The sequence below is a fragment of the Momordica charantia genome, assembly GCF_013281855.1.
Source record: "Momordica charantia cultivar OHB3-1 chromosome 2 unlocalized genomic scaffold, Mcharantia_2.0 BLBB01000002.1, whole genome shotgun sequence".
Lineage (NCBI taxonomy): Eukaryota > Viridiplantae > Streptophyta > Magnoliopsida > Cucurbitales > Cucurbitaceae > Momordica > Momordica charantia.
Window position 1 is genome coordinate 13,379,663 of NW_028275160.1, and position 19,420 is coordinate 13,399,082.

General features: G+C 38.9%; 1 protein-coding gene across 1 annotated transcript; it reads left to right on the forward strand.

Moving 5' to 3' along the window:
• The first annotated feature begins 9,502 nt into the window (after window positions 1-9,502).
• LOC148212853 (uncharacterized) lies at window positions 9,503-10,837 on the forward strand. Its single transcript, XM_088120399.1, has 3 exons — window positions 9,503-9,794; window positions 10,431-10,565; window positions 10,671-10,837. The coding sequence occupies exons 1-3, from the start codon at window positions 9,503-9,505 to the stop codon at window positions 10,835-10,837; spliced, it is 594 nt and encodes a 197-aa protein (XP_087976525.1).
• The last annotated feature ends 8,583 nt before the right edge of the window (window positions 10,838-19,420 follow it).

Sequence of the window (19,420 nt, forward strand, 5' to 3'; positions counted from 1 at the left end):
CATGTCGTTGGGGCAGGCGCCATGGGCGTTAGGGCAGACGCTGACATTGGGCGGTAGGGGCGCTGGTGATGCATGACAGGGGTGCGCGGCAAGCGCTAGCGTTGTTGATCGTGCAGCGCGCGCGGGCATGGACCCGTGGGTTACGGTAGGGTGAGCGGGTGGCGGCAGGACGCACGGGCGCTTGGGCGTGCAGGGAGTGTTGGTGCACAGGTAGAGGCGTCTGACACAGGCATGGGCGGGCGACAGCGCTCACAGGCATGTGTGCTGTGAGGTTCGTGGCACGTTTGGTGTGCGTGGCAGGGGCGCGAGGGCGCAGGGCGTGCGGCTGCCGGTGCTTGCGTGCGGCTGTCCTACGTGCTTGGCAAGACACACTCGTGCTATGGGTTCCTCACTTGTTCGCACCTTGATGAGACACCGATGCTGGATCTTGGTTCCTTCATTCCCTTCTTATTGTATGGAGCCAATATAGCATTGCACATATTTTTCCATGGCTCCTTAAAGCTTTTTGGCTCGGGCTCTAGTGATTGGTTCTTCTGGTAAGCTTGGTGGCTTTATGATCACATCAACGATGGTGGTAAACAAAGAGAATGAAGTTATATCAACCTGGACTGTGAGTGGGTGGAGAGTTTGCATCGACTATCGTAGTCTAAACAAGGTAACGTAAAAAATATCATTTTCCACTCTTTTTTGTTGACCAAATGTTGGATCATCTTGCAGGTAAGGAGTTTTACAGCTTCTTAGACGGATATTCGGGATATAACCAAATTACCATCTCTTCGGAGGATCAGGAGAAGACGATGTTCACATGTCCGTATGGAACATTTTCCTTTACGTGTATGCCTTTCGGTCTATGCAATGCACCATCGACATTTCAAAGGTTTATGACGACCATCTTTTCAGATATGGTAGAAAATATTCTTGAGGTTTTTATGGATGACTTTTCAGTTTTTGGAAATTCTTTTGATGATTGCTTATTGAATTTAGAAAATGTTTTATAAATATGCGAGCAAACAAATCTTGTTTTATACTGGAAGAAGTGTCATTTATGGTACGAGAATGGATAGTCCTAGGCCACAAGTTTTCGAAAAATGGGATTGAGGTGGATTGTGCAAAAATTGATGTTATGTCATAATTACCACCTCCCAGGAATGTTAAGGGCATTAGAAGTTGTTTAGGCCATGAGGGTCTCCATAGACGTTTTATAAGAGATTTTGCAAAGATTTCAAAACCCCTCTACAACCTTTTGGAAAATGAAAGACCATTTGTGTTTGACGATGCTTGCATGACAGCGTTTGAAACTTTGAAAGCTGCTTTGAGCTCGGCTCCAATAATTATAGAACCTAACTGGGAGTTACCCTTTGAACTCATGTGCGATGCTAGTGATTATATTTTAGGGGTAATGTTAGGACAAAGAAGGAATAAGATTTTACATTTGGTATATTATGCAAGTAAGACTTTAACTGGAGCACAACTAAACTACACTAGTACTGGAAAAAGAATTGTTAACAGTTATGTTTCCTTTTTATAAGTTTGGGTACTATTTGATAAGAACAAAAGTAATTGCTTATACTAACCACTCTGCTCAGAAATATTTGTTTGCAAAGAAGGATGCAAAACGGTGTTTGATACGCTGGATCTTGCTACTTGAAGAATTTGATATAGGAGTAAGGGACGAAAAGGGAGCGGAGAACCAGGTAGCTGACCACTTGTCTAGGCTCGAGTTCCCACTGCAGGAAGATCAAGCAGAGATTTAGGAACAATTCAAAGATGGGCAGTTACTTCGTCTCGAAGATGTCTGTTGGTATGCCGACATTGCAAATTATTTGGTAAGTTGTATCATTCCACATGAATTCAACCGACAGCAAGTAAAAAAGTTTCTCCAAGATGTTAGATATTATAGGTGGGATGATCCTTTTTCGTACAAACTTGGATATGATGGGATCCTACGCAGGTGTGTAGCGGAGGAAGAACAAAAAGCAATCCTGAAGGCTTGTCATACATCTCCATATAGAGGCCATTTCGCAGGACAAAAGACTGCAGCGAAGGTACTTCAAAGTGGGTTCTTTTGGCCCACTCTATTTTGGGATGCACATAGCTTCGTCCAGGTTTGTGATAAGTGCCAAAGGACATGTGATATTTCTAAATTTAACGAGATACCTTTGGATACCATTTTGGAAGTAGAAATTTTTAATGTATGTTGTATTGATTTCATGGGCCCATTCCCTCCTTTATATGGTAAGAATTATATTTTATTACCTGTTGATTATGTGTCCAAGTGGATAGAAGTTGTTGCTACCCCCATGAATGATGCTAGGTTAGTTGTACGGTTTTTACAAAAATATATGTCGCAACGTCATCGCGACGCGGAGCGGCCGACGTCATCCCCTGAAGGGTCTCTTTCGAGATAAGGGTTTGGAGTCGCCACCAATCATCTACGAGGTGTGATTGGTCACCTAAAAATAAAGACAAGGTCTGCGAAAACAGATTCTTGGTTCGGGAGTCGACTGAGCGTAGGGAAGGTGTTAGCACCCTACGACAGCCGTTCGAAAACGGTACCACATTTTGTCAAAAATTATCCTATTATTTTATTTGGTAAAAAAAAAAGAAATATTTTTATTTTATTTTAAATGTCCCATATTATATTAATTCACATTTTGTAATAAGATATGAATTAATAGGTATGAGTGGCACGAAGGCCATTAGAAAAATTTTGACACCTCGAGAATATTAAAAGGTTCCAATTCCCGCTATTGGAGTTTTTGAAATAATTATTTAGCAAACAAAAATAATAATAAATAAATAAATAATTTTAATTTTAGAAAACATTAAGACTTAAACTTACAACATGAGAGTTGACACTTAACATCTTACCAATGTGCCACCACTTGTTGATATTAGTTATGTTCTTTTTCAAAATACAAATTTTGTATTTTTGAATTAAAAAAAAAAAACTCTAAAGGAAATCTTTTATTTAAAATAATTATTTAGTAAAACAATGATAAAATGAGGTATGCAAAGACTCGAACTTAGGTCATGTACATTTAAAAACCAAGCCTCTTACCACTATTCCAACATCCTAAGATGTAAACATTGTATTCTTTTACAAAATCAAATTTTTTAATTTATTTTTTAAACTAAAAAAAACGAATTTTGTTAAATAAAAACAAAAAATAAATAACTTTTTTTTATTTATTTCGAAATTAACAAGATTATTTAAACGAAAAAAAAATTTTATTTAAAAATAAAATCAAATTTACTTTAACAAAACTTATTTGCTAAAAACTGATTTTTTGTTAAGATTCTTTTCAAAACCATAACCACCAAACCATTAAAAGAAAATAAAAAAAATGAGATTTTATTATAGAAAAGACTCTATTTTTATCTCATCTTTTTTTTAAAAAAAATCCTGCAGCAGAAGAAGAATCTTTTTAATTAAAAATAAAACAAAGTTGACAGTAATAATAATAATAATAAACCTTGTTAAAAAATTTAAATAAAAAAACTAACTTTTAAACTTTGTATTGAAATTTAAAAGAATCCAAATTTTTTTTAAAAAACAAGATTTATTTTATAAAACTCTATTTTAACCAAGATTTTAAAATAATATCTTTTATTTAAACAAAAACTGTATGTTTATTTAAAAAAAGGGGAAAAAATTTTCTTTATTAGAAAAAGAAAAACCTTTTTTATTTTAAAACAAAATTTAAAATATCAAAATTCTTATTTTCTTTTCAAAACTTATTTAAAATTTATTTGATCTTTTAAAAAAAGGTTCTTAATATAAAAAGTTCTTTTCCAACGGATTTTTTACTCACTTAAAGGACACCATCAGGAAGGAGGTTACCGTAGTGCAGCAAACATGGAAGAAGCTGTGAAGAAGGTTGTTACTGTTGCGTGGTCGCCGGAGGTCGCTGGAGTTCCTGGTTGGAGGTCTTACCGTTCGCTTCAATCGCCTGAGGTAGTCGTGGGTATGAAGGAGAAAAGGTGGTGGTGCTGGGATATGAAAGGAAAAGAGATGAAGTGGTGGTTATGGAGGAAAAAGACAATTTTAGAGAGGGAGAGAAGAAGAAAAGATGAGGAGTTTGTAGTGAGTATTTAAGGGAGGATGCGATTCTCCCTAAAAAGAATTTAAAAAAAAACTTTAACGAGGCTTCACTATTTTCTTTCTAACTCTCTGCCCCCTATGCCCTGTATGCACTGTCCCTTAAATACATAAATAAAAATAACGGTAAAAGAAGAAGAGTCAAAAATTATCCTATTATTTTATTTGGTAAAAAAAAAAGAAATATTTTTATTTTATTTTAAATGTCCCATATTATATTAATTCACATTTTGTAATAAGATATGAATTAATAGGTATGAGTGGCACGAAGGCCATTAGAAAAATTTTGACACCTCGAGAATATTAAAAGGTTCCAATTCCCGCTATTGGAGTTTTTGAAATAATTATTTAGCAAACAAAAATAATAATAAATAAATAAATAATTTTAATTTTAGAAAACATTAAGACTTAAACTTACAACATGAGAGTTGACACTTAACATCTTACCAATGTGCCACCACTTGTTGATATTAGTTATGTTCTTTTTCAAAATACAAATTTTGTATTTTTGAATTAAAAAAAAAACTCTAAAGGAAATCTTTTATTTAAAATAATTATTTAGTAAAACAATGATAAAATGAGATATGCAAAGACTCGAACTTAGGTCATGTACATTTAAAAACCAAGCCTCTTACCACTATTCCAACATCCTAAGATGTAAACATTGTATTCTTTTACAAAATCAAATTTTTTAATTTATTTTTTAAACTAAAAAAAACGAATTTTGTTAAATAAAAACAAAAAATAAATAACTTTTTTTTTATTTATTTCGAAATTAACAAGATTATTTAAACGAAAAAAAATTTTATTTAAAAATAAAATCAAATTTACTTTAACAAAACTTATTTGCTAAAAACTGATTTTTTTGTTAAGATTCTTTTCAAAACCATAACCACCAAACCATTAAAAGAAAATAAAAAAAATGAGATTTTATTATAGAAAAGACTCTATTTTTATCTCATCTTTTTTTAAAAAAAAATCCTGCAGCAGAAGAAGAATCTTTTTAATTAAAAATAAAACAAAGTTGACTGTAATAATAATAATAATAATAAACCTTGTTAAAAAATTTAAATAAAAAAACTAACTTTTAAACTTTGTATTGAAATTTAAAAGAATCCAAATTTTTTTAAAAAAACAAGATTTATTTTATAAAACTCTATTTTAACCAAGATTTTAAAATAATATCTTTTATTTAAACAAAAACTGTATGTTTATTTAAAAAAAGGGGAAAAAATTTTCTTTATTAGAAAAAGAAAAACCTTTTTATTTTAAAACAAAATTTAAAATATCAAAATTCTTATTTTCTTTTCAAAACTTATTTAAAATTTATTTGATCTTTTAAAAAAAGGTTCTTAATATAAAAAGTTCTTTTCCAACGGATTTTTTACTCACTTAAAGGACACCATCAGGAAGGAGGTTACCGTAGTGCAGCAAACATGGAAGAAGCTGTGAAGAAGGTTGTTACTGTTGCGTGGTCGCCGGAGGTCGCTGGAGTTCCTGGTTGGAGGTCTTACCGTTCGCTTCAATCGCCTGAGGTAGTCGTGGGTATGAAGGAGAAAAGGTGGTGGTGCTGGGATATGAAAGGAAAAGAGATGAAGTGGTGGTTATGGAGGAAAAAGACAATTTTAGAGAGGGAGAGAAGAAGAAAAGATGAGGAGTTTGTAGTGAGTATTTAAGGGAGGATGCGATTCTCCCTAAAAAGAATTTAAAAAAAAACTTTAACGAGGCTTCACTATTTTCTTTCTAACTCTCTGCCCCCTATGCCCTGTATGCACTGTCCCTTAAATACATAAATAAAAATAACGGTAAAAGAAGAAGAGTCAAAAATTATCCTATTATTTTATTTGGTAAAAAAAAAAGAAATATTTTTATTTTATTTTAAATGTCCCATATTATATTAATTCACATTTTGTAATAAGATATGAATTAATAGGTATGAGTGGCACGAAGGCCATTAGAAAAATTTTGACACCTCGAGAATATTAAAAGGTTCCAATTCCCGCTATTGGAGTTTTTGAAATAATTATTTAGCAAACAAAAATAATAATAAATAAATAAATAATTTTAATTTTAGAAAACATTAAGACTTAAACTTACAACATGAGAGTTGACACTTAACATCTTACCAATGTGCCACCACTTGTTGATATTAGTTATGTTCTTTTTCAAAATACAAATTTTGTATTTTTGAATTAAAAAAAAAACTCTAAAGGAAATCTTTTATTTAAAATAATTATTTAGTAAAACAATGATAAAATGAGGTATGCAAAGACTCGAACTTAGGTCATGTACATTTAAAAACCAAGCCTCTTACCACTATTCCAACATCCTAAGATGTAAACATTGTATTCTTTTACAAAATCAAATTTTTTAATTTATTTTTTAAACTAAAAAAAACGAATTTTGTTAAATAAAAACAAAAAATAAATAACTTTTTTTTTATTTATTTCGAAATTAACAAGATTATTTAAACGAAAAAAAAATTTTATTTAAAAATAAAATCAAATTTACTTTAACAAAACTTATTTGCTAAAAACTGATTTTTTGTTAAGATTCTTTTCAAAACCATAACCACCGAACCAGATGAAGCTGACCCTTTTTTTTCCGTGTGGGATGCTCAAAACTCAATGGTCATGGCATGGCTCATTAACTCGATGGAGGAGGATATTAAAGATTCATTACTCTTCTACTCAACAACAAAGGATCTTTGGAATGCGCTCATTATGATTTTTTCTGATTTTTATAACTCGGCCCAATTGTTTAAATTATGTAATAAGGCACACTCCCTACGACAAGGTGAATCCGATGTCACCCAATACTACAACTCATTACGTCGGTTGTATGCTGAACTTGATCTATGTCTCAATCTCGAATGAAAGAACCCGAAGGATGCTGAACGCTTCTGCAAACACGTCGAGAAGGAACGAATTTATGACTTTCTTGCAAGTCTTCGTCCTGAATTAGATGATGTGTGTGGTCGCTTACTTGCCACAAAGCCAATCCCAACCATTGACGAAATCTTCGTAGAAGTCCGCTGGGAGTCAAGCCGTAAACGTGTGATGATGGGTTATACACCCACAAAACCTACGTCTCTCTTGCTGGAACCATCAGATCTGGCGACATGAGGCCCACCACCACCTTCATCTCGATCTACTTGTCAGAACAACCTATGGTGTGATCATTGTAAGCGCAAAAACCATACAAAAGATTGGTGTTAGGAACTTCATGGTCGTCCTCAACAGAAGAATTTATCAGGGGATTATCGGCCACCTCCACTTACAAATACTCCACCTTCTCGAACTAGCTCCTCCGGCTATCAAGTGGGCCCTAGTGTGTCAAACTCCCAAGATTTGACTACCTCTCTCCCTTTATTTTTGAAGGCATAACTTGAACAGCTCTATCGCCTCTTAACACCGCCGGTTGAGTCTACTCCTTCGTCAAGTTTTGTGGCACAACGAGGTAATTTTTGTTAATTTTTGTGCAGTTTAACAAGTCAACAACATTCTAATCAATGGATCTTAGATTCGGGTGCAACTGATCATATGGCCGCTTTTCATGATATGTTTACCATGTACTCACCCAACCCGATTCAAACACATGTCAAGCTTGCAGATGGGTCATCGACCATTATTAAGGGCTTTGGTTCTGTTATTTTTAGCCCGAATATTACATTGCACTCAATGCTCCATGTGCCTAAATTATGTTGCAGTCTAATTTCTATTCAGAAGTTGACTCATGATTTAAAGTGTCAGGCCCTGTTCACTGACTCTATGTGTTTGTTTCAGGACTTGATAACGGGAACGACGATTGGCAGTGCTGATGGCTTTGAAGGACTCTACTACTTCAGAGAGCCAAGTCTAAGAAATAAATAAGTACTCCAGGTTGGTGGTGAGTCAAATTCCAGAGAACAACAAATTCTACTTTTACATCGTCGTTTAGGGCACCCGAGATTTCAGTATCTTAAACGTTTGTATCCTTCACTTTCTCATAAATATGACCTTTTTACTTGCGAAGTGTGTCAACTTGCAAAACACTCTAGTAAATCTTATCCTTTTGTTGAGTATATACCATCCAGTCCATTCACAATGATTCATAGTGATTTATGGGGCCGTCTCGCATCTAAACTATGTCCAGTAAAAGTTGGTTCCTTACCTTCACTAATGACCATACTAGGGTTTGTTGGGTCTATTTACTTAAAGAAAAATTTGAAATTGCATCAACCTTCCCACAATTTCATTATCTCATTCATAATCAATTTAATATGAGAATCAAAATTCTTCGCACAAATAAGGGGACATAATATTTTAATCAAACATTGTGTACTTTCTTGTCTCAAAATGGAATCATTCACCAAAGTTCTTGTGTCATTACCTCCGAACAAAATGGTATCGCTTAAAGGAAAAATAGGCATCTTTTAGAAACTGCCCATGCTTTCATGTTCAGCAATTATGTTCCTATCCATTTTTGGGATGATGATGTTCTTACTACTTGTTATCTCATTAATCGGATGCCCTCTCGTGTTCTGAAATTTAACACTCCACTAGAAATCTTACTCACTATCTATCCTCAAATCCTTTTTGTCCTCACAATCCTCCTCAAAACATTTGGATGTACTACATTCACTCATGTTTATGATCATGAACGTCACAAATTGGAGCCAAAAGCCAGAAAGTGTGTCTTCCATGGTTATTCCCCTATTCATAAAGGCTATAAATGCTATTGTCCAATCACCAATAAATTTTACACTACCATGGATGTCACATTTTTTTAGTCTCAATCTTTTTTCTCCCGAAATTTCTCTCAGGGGAAGACAGAGCCTATTGCAAGTAATCTTGATGGAAATTTTTGAGAGATTGACGATCTAACTACCAAGATTGAGTCCCCTCAGCCAAAAGTACCTATCCCGATCGTCTCGATTACTCCGATAGAAGAGTCAGTTCCTATTATTTCCTGTAATAATGAAGATGATCAAGCCAACCCAAATCAAAGTGACAAGTAACCTGAGACTCTTGTTTATTCTCGGCGACAAACAGTTCAAAGAGGAGTGGAGCCATCACAGCCTCAACAACAAATTCGTGAATCCATCTAGTCCTTAGGTACTGAACAATCTACCCTTGTGTCTAAAGACAATACTAATGATCTTGATCTTCCTATTACACTTAGAAAGGGTGTGAGATTATGTACTCAGCATCCAATTGCTCGATGTGTTGGTTATAGTCAATGATCTTATGCAGTTCAGACCTTGACTCTCAATCTGGAAGCCAATGAGATACCAAAATCCATTCAAGAGGCTATGAGCAATCCACAGTGAAAAAATACAGTAGATGATGAAACGAAGGCTTTGAAACTTAATGATACGTGGATAGTAGTTGATCGTCCTCAAGATAAACCAACGGTAGGATGCCGTGGATCTTTACTGTGAAATATAAGGCTGATGGGTCCATTGAAAGGTATAAAGCAAGATTGGTGGCCAAAGGATACTCTCAGACTTTTAGGGTAGACTATCAGGAGACATTTGCACCAGTTGCAAAATTAAACACAATCTGTGTCCTCTTGTCCCTTGTTGCAAATCATGATTGGAAACTACAACAACTAGATGTCAAGAATGCATTCCTTAATGGAGATTTGGAAGAAGAGGTATACATGGACCTTCCTCCTGGATTTGACATTGATAAGTATGATGGGAAGATGTGTAAGCTGAAGAAATCTATCTATGGTCTAAAATAATCCCCACGTGCATGGTTCGGATGATTTTCAGAAGTTGTTTGTGAACAAGGTATACCCAAGCTCAAACTGACCATACAATGTTCTATAGGCACTCTCAAGGTAAGATCACCATCCTCATTGTTTATGTCGATGATATTATCGTCACAGGTGACCATCATGAAGAAATGGAGAGACTAAAACAGGCACTTGGAAAGGATTTCGAAATAAAGGACTTGAGGGCACTTAGTATTTTCTAGGGATAGAAGTCACAAGGAGTAGAGCTGGTATATTTGTATGTCAAAGAAAATATGTATTAGACCTCTTGAAGGAAACCGAATGCTTGGATGTAAACCATCTGATACTCCAATAAGTCCCAATCATAAGTTGGGAGAGAGCCTAGACGGGGTACCTGTTGATAAAGGGAGATATCAACGTCTTGTTGGAAGATTAATCTATTTATCCCACACTAGGCTGATTATTGCATTTTCAGTGAGTGTAGTAAGTTAATACATGCATGCTCCTACTGAAGAAAACATGGAAGCCATGTATCATATTCTTAGATTATTTTTCGAAAATGATGAGGACAGAAAGATTAAGATGTTTACTGATGCTGATTGGGCAGGTTCTGTTCAAGATATAAGATCTACGACAGGATATTGTACCTTCATATGGGGTAATCTTGTTACATGGAGGAGTAAGAAACAATCAGTTGTTGCAAGAAGTAGTGCTGAGGCTGAATTTAGGGCATTATCTCATGGTATTTGTGAGATAATATGACTGAAACTCCTTCTCCAATAACTCAAGATCAGGTTTGATAGTTCAATGGAAGTCTATTGTGACAACAAGGCTGCAATTGCTATAGCACACAATCCAGTGCATCATGATCGTACTAAGCATGTTGAGGTTGACAGACATTTTATCAAGGAGAAGATTGAAGAGAAAATTATAAACCTGATGTATGTTCCATCATCAGATCAAGCTGCAGATATTTTAACAAAAGGACTCTTGAGGTCCGTGTTGAAAGATTGATAAGCCTTGATTAAAGGCTAAAAATGGTAGGTTTGTATGCTTAGTTGACGGTTATTTGGGATGAAAAATGTATGTTCATGCATATAATTCATCGAAAATGTGCATATTTCGTTATTAAGGACTTAGGCAAGTAGTTAGAAGCAAATAGAGGCTAATTGATGAAAATTTGTTTATTTTGTAAGGAAAATTGAGACTGCAATGCGTCAGGCACATCGCACGCCAAGTATTTCCAGATTATTAGAGGGATGCGCCAGCCAATTGCTTTGGACATTCTAGCTTCACAATGCTTCAGCCACATTTGATGCCTAGATGATCAAAACGTGAATAACCACTTTTGACCAAGTAATTGGTCCAAGATTTGTTATTGGTTCCTAAAATTTCTACAACCTCATTTGGTTCCAACCTCCCATGCATTTCTCAACATCTTGTTACCTCAATAGCCTATAAAAGGAGCTTTCAAGCATCACTTAAAGGCATCCCATTTTCCATGCTTTTGTTTTCCTTTCTACTTTAGTTTTGCAGTTTTTATTTGTTTTTTTTTTTAATTATTTTTTTACAATTACTCTTGTTTATTTTATTGCAATTCAATTTGTTCCATTTTGTACTTTCTTGCCAATTCTAATTAAAATGCTTTCTTTTGTTATCTTCTCTTGTGTTTTAATTTCTTTCAATTCCATGAGTACGTAAATTATTTCTTCAACCCTCCTACGAGTTTAGTTCATCTATTTAAATTACATCTATCAGTGAGCACGGTGTATTACGCTCTCTTTGCTTATCTTGATTGATACAATTTATCCAGTTGATTTTCTTGTTGGCCACTTGTTTAAATCACACTAGTTTGAATTTAATTCTGAGAAGGTTAGAGTCAAACGGATCTCATCAAGGTAAAACGGGAAGTTACTTAGAAATAAGAACTAAAACAAGATCCTAGACATAGGCTCTCTTACCCGTTAAACGTAAGTTAGAACTTGATTTATTTAGGATTCTAGAGTTGCATAGACATATGTAAACACTAGCCTAAACTTCTAAACAAACCAAAAGCGGTATGGAATAGGAGTTGAACCAGTTTGCATAAATTGAGCGTAATTACAGGCACATTTGGTAGGTGTAATTCATTATTTTAGAACTAAATAGTAGTAGGGGGTTGGCCTTTTAAATTCTATTATTTTTGTGTGTTTTTCATGTTCAACCAATCTCACCAATTTTTATCACAAACCTGATTGCTCATTTCAACATTTTTAATTTTAAAAGAAAAACTAGTCCCTGTGGAGACGAACTTGGAATATTTCCAGATTATTACTTGTGACAGTGTGCACTTGCACTTATCCTCTAGCTATTAAGCTGAGGCGCAACAAAGATTGATGGTCAAGCTGAAACTGTTCAATCTGTATAATCCAGCTTGAGGGGATTGTTGAATTAGTTAAAAGTTTAGATTGTGTGGACTTAGTTAGAAGTTGTTTAGATTTTTTGTTTAAATTTAGCAAATAAATCTCCTTTTTTTGTTAGGGAAGTTATGAGGCTATTCCTAGATTTTGTTTCCTCTTGTAACCTATATATAGTGCCTCTATTCTTCATCTTTGATCAATCAATTTGAGAAATAAAGAATTTATTTCTTCTCTCTTTTCTCGTGTATGTCTCTCTGGTGTCTCTATCCTTAGTTTTTAGATAGACTTTGTTTTCTTTTTGTTCGAAAAAACCATTAGCCATTTGTGACCAAGTTCTTTTGAATAAAATGTTTCCTTTGCTTTTCTTCTTCTCAAACTTAAACTTTTTCAATGTTTCATGAAGTCCTTGTCCTCTTTTACCTTGATTTTTGCATTACCTCTACAAAAATCTTTTCCCAGTAAGGACACTGTCTCTCTTAAGTTTGGGAAGACAGTCTTTTGCTTTTAGAAAGAAAATGCTATTTTCCATTCTTGAAAGAACATGCTATTATTTTTGCAAAAAAAGACACCAGAAAGAAAATGCATATAAAAAGAGTCTCTGCAAGAAAAAAAAGTTGAAAGAGTTGAAAAAGAAAAAAAAGTTTGCAAATAAAAGAGTCTTCGTTCCTTGTGAAAAAAAAAGATAGTGGGAAAAAGATTTAAATTGTGAGAGAAAAATAAGAGAGGTAAGAAAAAGAGTGGCAAGAACATGTCTTTGTTTTTAGCACTATAGACACTCGTTGGAGCTTAGATCGAGTGACGTAAGCAGCTTTGAGGGTAGCAATTGGGTCTAGTGTAATATCGTGCAACCCACCGTAGATATGTTATGACCTATTGTTACCTGAAAGGCTTCTACGAAGCTGTGGAGGAAATCCCTTTTAATGTAAAAGTCTTAGGTGAAAAAATGGAGCGTGCATATTCTTTAGTGTTGTTAAAAAATTTTCATGTTTTGAAATAGGAAAGGATTTTAAGAAACTTTTTATTGTTTTGAATTTTGTTGACTTATGGTAATTTGACTTTTGAAGATAGGATGACGATAAGGTTTTGATGATCTTTTCTCAGACAACATATGAAAAGCAAATCTAGGTTATCCTTATGTTCGATGTTGCTTAGGATTGTTGCATTTGATTTAAGAGATATAAATTGTTAAGTTTACTTGTGGACAAGCAAAAAGCCAAGTTTGGGGGTGTCATTTTCGTTGTTTTCAAGGGTAAAAAGGAGCTAGGTGCTGTTTTTTACCGTTTTACACTCAGAAACTGTATTTTAAGCTTACGTTACTGTCTAAAACCTTTCATTTTGAGTTATCGTAGGTTATACATGCATATAAGACATTTTTACATACTCTAGAGTTGATTTCTAACCAAAATTACAATTTTGTGCAGAAAACTTTCATCCTAGGAGCCTTGGAACATCATTTATCCACTTGGGAATACGTTCGATTGGGAGCCCTATTTGAATCCTCCACTCGAAAGGATGCCTTGGATCATCATTTATCTAGAAGCTTGTTCGCGGTCGAGTGATGCCATGTGGGCTATCCGGACTCGAGGGCAGCCTTGGAAAGTAAAGTATTCTTGAAAAGGCAGGAATACATCTCCGATTGAGAGCCCTATTTGGCTCCTCCGTTAGGGAGAATGCCTTGGAACATCATTTATCCGAAGGCTTGCACGCGGTCGAGTGATGCCACGTGGGCTATCCGGACTCGGGGGCAGCCTTGGAAAGTAGAGTGTTCCTAAAAAGGCAGAAATACGTTCCAGTGGGAGCCTTATTTGGATCCTACACTTGGGAGAGTGCCTTAGAACATCATTTATCCAGAGGTTTGATCGCGGCCAAGTGATGTCATGTGGGCTATCCGGACTCAGGGGCAGCTTTGGAAAGTATAGTGTTCCTGAAAAGGCAAGAATACGTTCGAGTGGGAGCCCTATTTGGGTCCTCCACTAGGTAGAGTACCTTGGAACATCATTTATCCAGAGGCTTGCTTGCGGCAGAGTGATGCCATATGGGCTATCCAGACTCGGGGGCAGCCTTGGAAAGTAGAGTGTTTCTAAAAAGGCAGGAATACGTCCGAGTGAGAGCCTTATTTGGGTCATCCACTCGGGAAAGTGCCTTGGAACATGATTTATCTAGAGGCTTGCTCGTGGCCGAGTGATGCCACGTGGGCTATCCGGACTCGGGGGTAGCCTTACAAAGTAGACTTTTCCTAAAAAGGCAGAAATATGTCCGAGTGGGAACCCTATATGGGTTCTCCACTCAGGAGAGTGCCATAAAACATGATTTATCCAGAGGCTTGCTCGTGGCCGAGTGATGCCATGTGGGTTATTCAAACTCGGGGGCAGCATTGGAAAGTAGAGTGTTCCTAAAAAGGTAGGAATAAGTCCGAGTGGGAGCCGTATTTGGATCCTCTACTCGAGAGAATGCCTTGGAACATCATTTATCCAGAGGCTTGCTCGCGACCAAGTGATGCCACGTGGGCTATCCGGACTCGGGGTAGCCTTGGAAAATAGAGTGCATTTCTGAAAAGGCAAGAATATGTCCGAGTGAGAGCTGTATTTGCATCCTCAAGTTGGTAGAATGCCTTGGAACATCACTTATCAAGAGGCTTACTTGCGACTGAGTGAAGCCACGTCGGCTATCTGGACACGGGAGCAGCCTTGGAAATTAGAGTGTTCCTAAAAAGGCAGGAATAAGTCCGAGTGGGAGCCGTATTTGCATCCTCCACTCGGGAGAATGCTTTGGAATATCACTTATCCAGAGGCTTGCTCGCGACTGACTGAAGCCACGTGGGTTATCTGGACTTGGGGGCAGCCTTGGAAATGGGAGTGTTCTTGAAAAGGCAAGAATACGTATGAGTGGGATCCCTATTTGGGTCCTCCAGTCGGGAGAGTGCCTTGGAACATCATTTATCCAGAGCCTTGCTCACAGCTGAGTGATGTCATGTGGGCTATTCGAACTCGGGGGCAGCCTTGGAAAGTAGAGTATTCCTAAAAAGGTAGGAATACATCCGAGTGGGAGCCCTATTTGGATCCGCCACTCGTGAGAATACCTTGGAACATCATTTATCCAGAAGCTTGCTGGCGGCCGAGTGATGCCATGTAGGCTATCCGGACTCGGGGTCATCCTTGGAAACTAGAGTGTTCATAAAAAGGCAGGAATACATTTGAGTGGGAGCCCTATTTGGGTCCTCTACTAGGTCAAGTGCCTTGGAACATCATTTATCTAGAGGCTTGCTTGCGGCCGAGTGATGCCATGTGGGCTATCTGGACTCGAGAGCAGCCTTGGAAAGTATAGTGTTCCTAAAAAGGCAGGAATACGTCCCAGTGGAAGTCCTATTTGAGTCCTCCACTCTGGAGAGTGCGTTGGAACATCATTTATCCGGAGGCTTGCTCGCGGCCGAGTGATGCCATGTGGGCTATCCGAACTCGGGGGCAGCTTTGGAAAGTAGAGTGTTCCTGAAAAGGCAGGAATAAGTTCGAGTTGTAATCTTATTTGGGTTGTTCACTCGAGATAATGCCTTGGAACGTCATTGATCCAGAGGCTTGCTCGCTGCTGAGTGATGCCACGTGGGTTATCCAGACTCTGGGGCAGCCTTGGAAAGTAGAGTGTTCCTGAAAAGGCAAGAATATGTCCGAATGGTAGCCCTATTTGGGTCCTCTACTCGGGAGAGTGCCTTGAACATTATTTATTGAGAGGCTTACTTGCGGCTGAGTAATGCCACGTGGGCTATCCGAACTCGGGGGCAACCTTGGAAAGTAGACTGTTCCTGAAAAGGCAGGAATAAGTCCAAGTGGGAGCCATATTTGGGTCCTCCACTCGAGAGAATGCCTTGGAACATCATTTATCTACAGGTTTGTTTGTGGCCGAATGATGCCCCATGGGCTATCCGGACTCAAGGCAACCTTAAAAAGTATAATGTTCCACTAGGCCAGTGGCAGCATGGCGTTTCACTTTGATTTCGTACATGCTAGCATACTTATTACCATATATGGGGATACAGGTGATCGTCATTGAGGCATGCTTTTTTAATATTGGTGAAGTCTACGCACATCCGTCACTTCCTATTGGCCTTTTTTACCAGGACTAAGTGTGATAGCTAGTCGGGGTAATGGACCACCCGGATGAAATCGACCTTTAGTAACTTAGTCACCTCTTTCGCTGTAGCCGTGTTGCGCGCTGCGTCCATGGTCCGCTTCTTCTGTTTGACCGGTTTTGCTCCCGGGTCGACATTTCGCCTATGCACGGCCACCAATTGGTTTATGTCGGGCATATCCTCATAGTACCATGCGAAGACATTAGCAGTGCTTTTGAGGAACTCGACCAGGCCTCCTTCACGCCGCTTGGTAATATCGCTCCTATGTTAGTAGACTTTTCGGACCCCATGATGGGTACCATCTCCAGTTCCTCGACCGACGGAATGCTTTTTTCTTGCTCGACGGGCACACTGGAGCTGTCTATGCTCGGATACTCCTCGAGAGTGGTCCTGGATGCAAATGGTTTGAGTCGAGACTCATCATAGATAGTACACACGACCTTCGGTTCTTTCATGGTAGTGGTGTTGCACTCCCTTGAGGCCCGCTGTTGTCCCTTCACAGTTCCCATCCCATTGGGGGTGGGGAACTTTATCATTCGATGATACGTAGATGGGACGACCCTGAAATGATGTATCACTGGTCTTTCGATAATGGCGTTGTAGTCTAGGGGACCATCTACCACCATGAACTCCTCGACCCGAGTCGCTACGTCCTTCCCTTCTGCTAGGGTTAGGTGTAGCTCGATGCTGCCTTTGGGGAAGACTTGTTCACCTGGGAAACCGACCCGCACCTCTTAAGTTTCATAACGTCCCACTCGAGTGTGCGCAGCACCACCAGGGGAAGGACGTTAGTCGAACTTCCTCCGTCCACCAACACTCGGTGCGTATGGATGTGATCGATCCTACTACCACCACGAGCGCATCGTTGTGTGGCTAGAGGTGGATGTCCGCCTCCTCGTCCGTGAAAGTCACTATCGGTCCTGGGTTGTCTAGCTTCATGGTCAAAACCTTCGAGGCTCCTGGTTTTCCTCGGGCTTGCTGAGACGGGGCTTCCCGCTTGTTGTCGGACTCTCCCCCTGCTGAGCCTCCACTTATGGTGAGGATGGCCGGCGGGCATTCGTCTTTCTTTGGAGATTTCAACTTTGATTGAGCCTTGCCGCCATTGTATTTTTGCCTACGGCGTCCTGGCTAATTAGGACCCTCTCCCACGAATTCCTTTAGATACCCTCTATAGACCAATGACTATACTTGATCCTTGAGATCCCAACAGTCGGCAGTATCATGCCCATGGTCCCAATGAAACTTGCAGTACTTGCTTTTGTCCTTTTTGGCGGTGTTGCCATGAGAGTGGTTTGGCCATTGCAGCAAGCTGTCGACGGGAGTTCCGTCGATACAGGCTAGTATCTGGTGCACCGGGATACAAGTGGTAGTATACTTACCATATCCTTGCAGTGAGTCAGCCTTGGTTCCCAAGTGAGTTTCGATCGACTTCCTCTTTAGGGTCGTTTTTTCCGTTGACTTCCCTTTATCGCGTCGAGTCACATCGCTCAGCTTCTTATCCAAGGATTGGGACGCAAACATCTCCTCCCCCGCTATGTGTTGGTTGCTCCGGGTCGTGAGTTCAGCCATGGACTTTGCGGGATACTGGTTGAGTGAGCAGTTGAGCTTATGTTCCTTCATTCCTTTGGAGAGTGCCCATAGGGCTATGCTTTCATTGCAATTCGGCACCCGGAGTCGTTCATTGGAAAAGTGGGTGACATACGCCTTCAAGTCCTCGCCTGGCTTCTTCTCATCGAGAGGTGGGCCTCCCTACGCTTGTTGATGCAGGAGTAGTGGAACTAGTCCACAAACTTACTGGCAGGTCTTCGTAGCTGCCTACCGAGTGTGAGGGGAGGTCCTAGAACCATTGTTGAGCAAGCCCAATGACAATTCCAGAGAAGTCCCAACACTGCTCGACATCGCTATATCCTACCTGATGCATCACGTCGTGGTACGATGTGGCATGATCCATTGGATCCGCTGACCTGGCATACTTGTCTAGGCGGGGTCCGTTGAAACCTTTAGGTAGCTATACGGCCAAGGTGTTGGCCGTGAAGGGTTCCTGGGAGATCTTGGATGGTTCGTACTAGGTGGTGGGGCCGACACCCTCGGTCCCCAATTCAAACTTCACCCGGTTGAAGATCTCCTCCTTAACGCGTTCTAGTTCCTTCTGGGCAATCCCGGCTTGGAAGTTACTGTGTCTACTTGACGTCTCGGTGCTGGTCTCCGAGGCGAGGGACTGTCGAACCCTGTCTGGAGCGGCCTCGGTTGAGTTTATCCTTGAGGTCTTCCGATCCAGTGGGAAGTCCTAGAGACGCCAGGGGGTCTTCATTTCTAAGTCCCCCTTCGGTAATTCCTCCTTCGACTGCAATTCCCTTTGGAAGTGGGATGGTTTCATGGGTTCGCTCACTCAAGATCTCGATCAACCTTCCCACCTGGGAAGTCATCTGCGCATGTGTTGCCCTTATCTCGTTGCGGAATCCTGAGCTATTCTAGTAAGGTGCCCTGCCTTCCTCTAATCGAGGTGTCCCACAGGGTGGAGCATGTTGACAATGTCCCAAGTCCCCCTCACCTTTTGTAGTGTAGGGGAGTCGGAGCAGGCTTGTCAACGACCTTATCGCGTCGACGTTCCTCGTCGACGGTGTTTTCGTGGGACAATTCCTTGTCGGAGTGAAGGGATGTGAATCCTGAAGCGGAAGCAGACCGTTGTTCGTGATATTTGGGAAACAAAATCAAAACCGTTAAGAAGAAAATACAGGGGAAAACTTTACCTTTGAAGAACATTTCTTCAACGGTTTCCACCCGAACACCACCACCGTGTCTTCCTCGCTATCCTCTTGGGTCTCGAGACCGTGCTTGTGGAAGTTCCTTGTTTGGAATGAGAGGGAGTATCGAAAGAAAGCTTGAGAGAGATTGGGAGTTCTGCATTTTTCCTGTTCTGTAACCTCTGCACAACAGTTCTGCAACACAAGAAAAAAGAAAGAAGAATAACGTGGGGTAACTCCCCACGTCCCTGCAAATTTACGAGGGAGTTTAATATTATTATTAATATTAATAATATATAGCATATATATATAATAATTAATATATATATAT

Bases quoted from the DNA above. Each gene is read 5' to 3' on its own strand.
- LOC148212853 (XM_088120399.1), top strand. From the start codon at position 9,503: ATGCCGTGGATCTTTACTGTGAAATATAAGGCTGATGGGTCCATTGAA. The intron at 9,795-10,430 runs GTAAGCTGAAGA...CTGATTGGGCAG, and splicing joins TAAGTATGATGGGAAGATGT to GTTCTGTTCAAGATATAAGA. The intron at 10,566-10,670 runs GTATTTGTGAGA...CAATTGCTATAG, and splicing joins ATTTAGGGCATTATCTCATG to CACACAATCCAGTGCATCAT.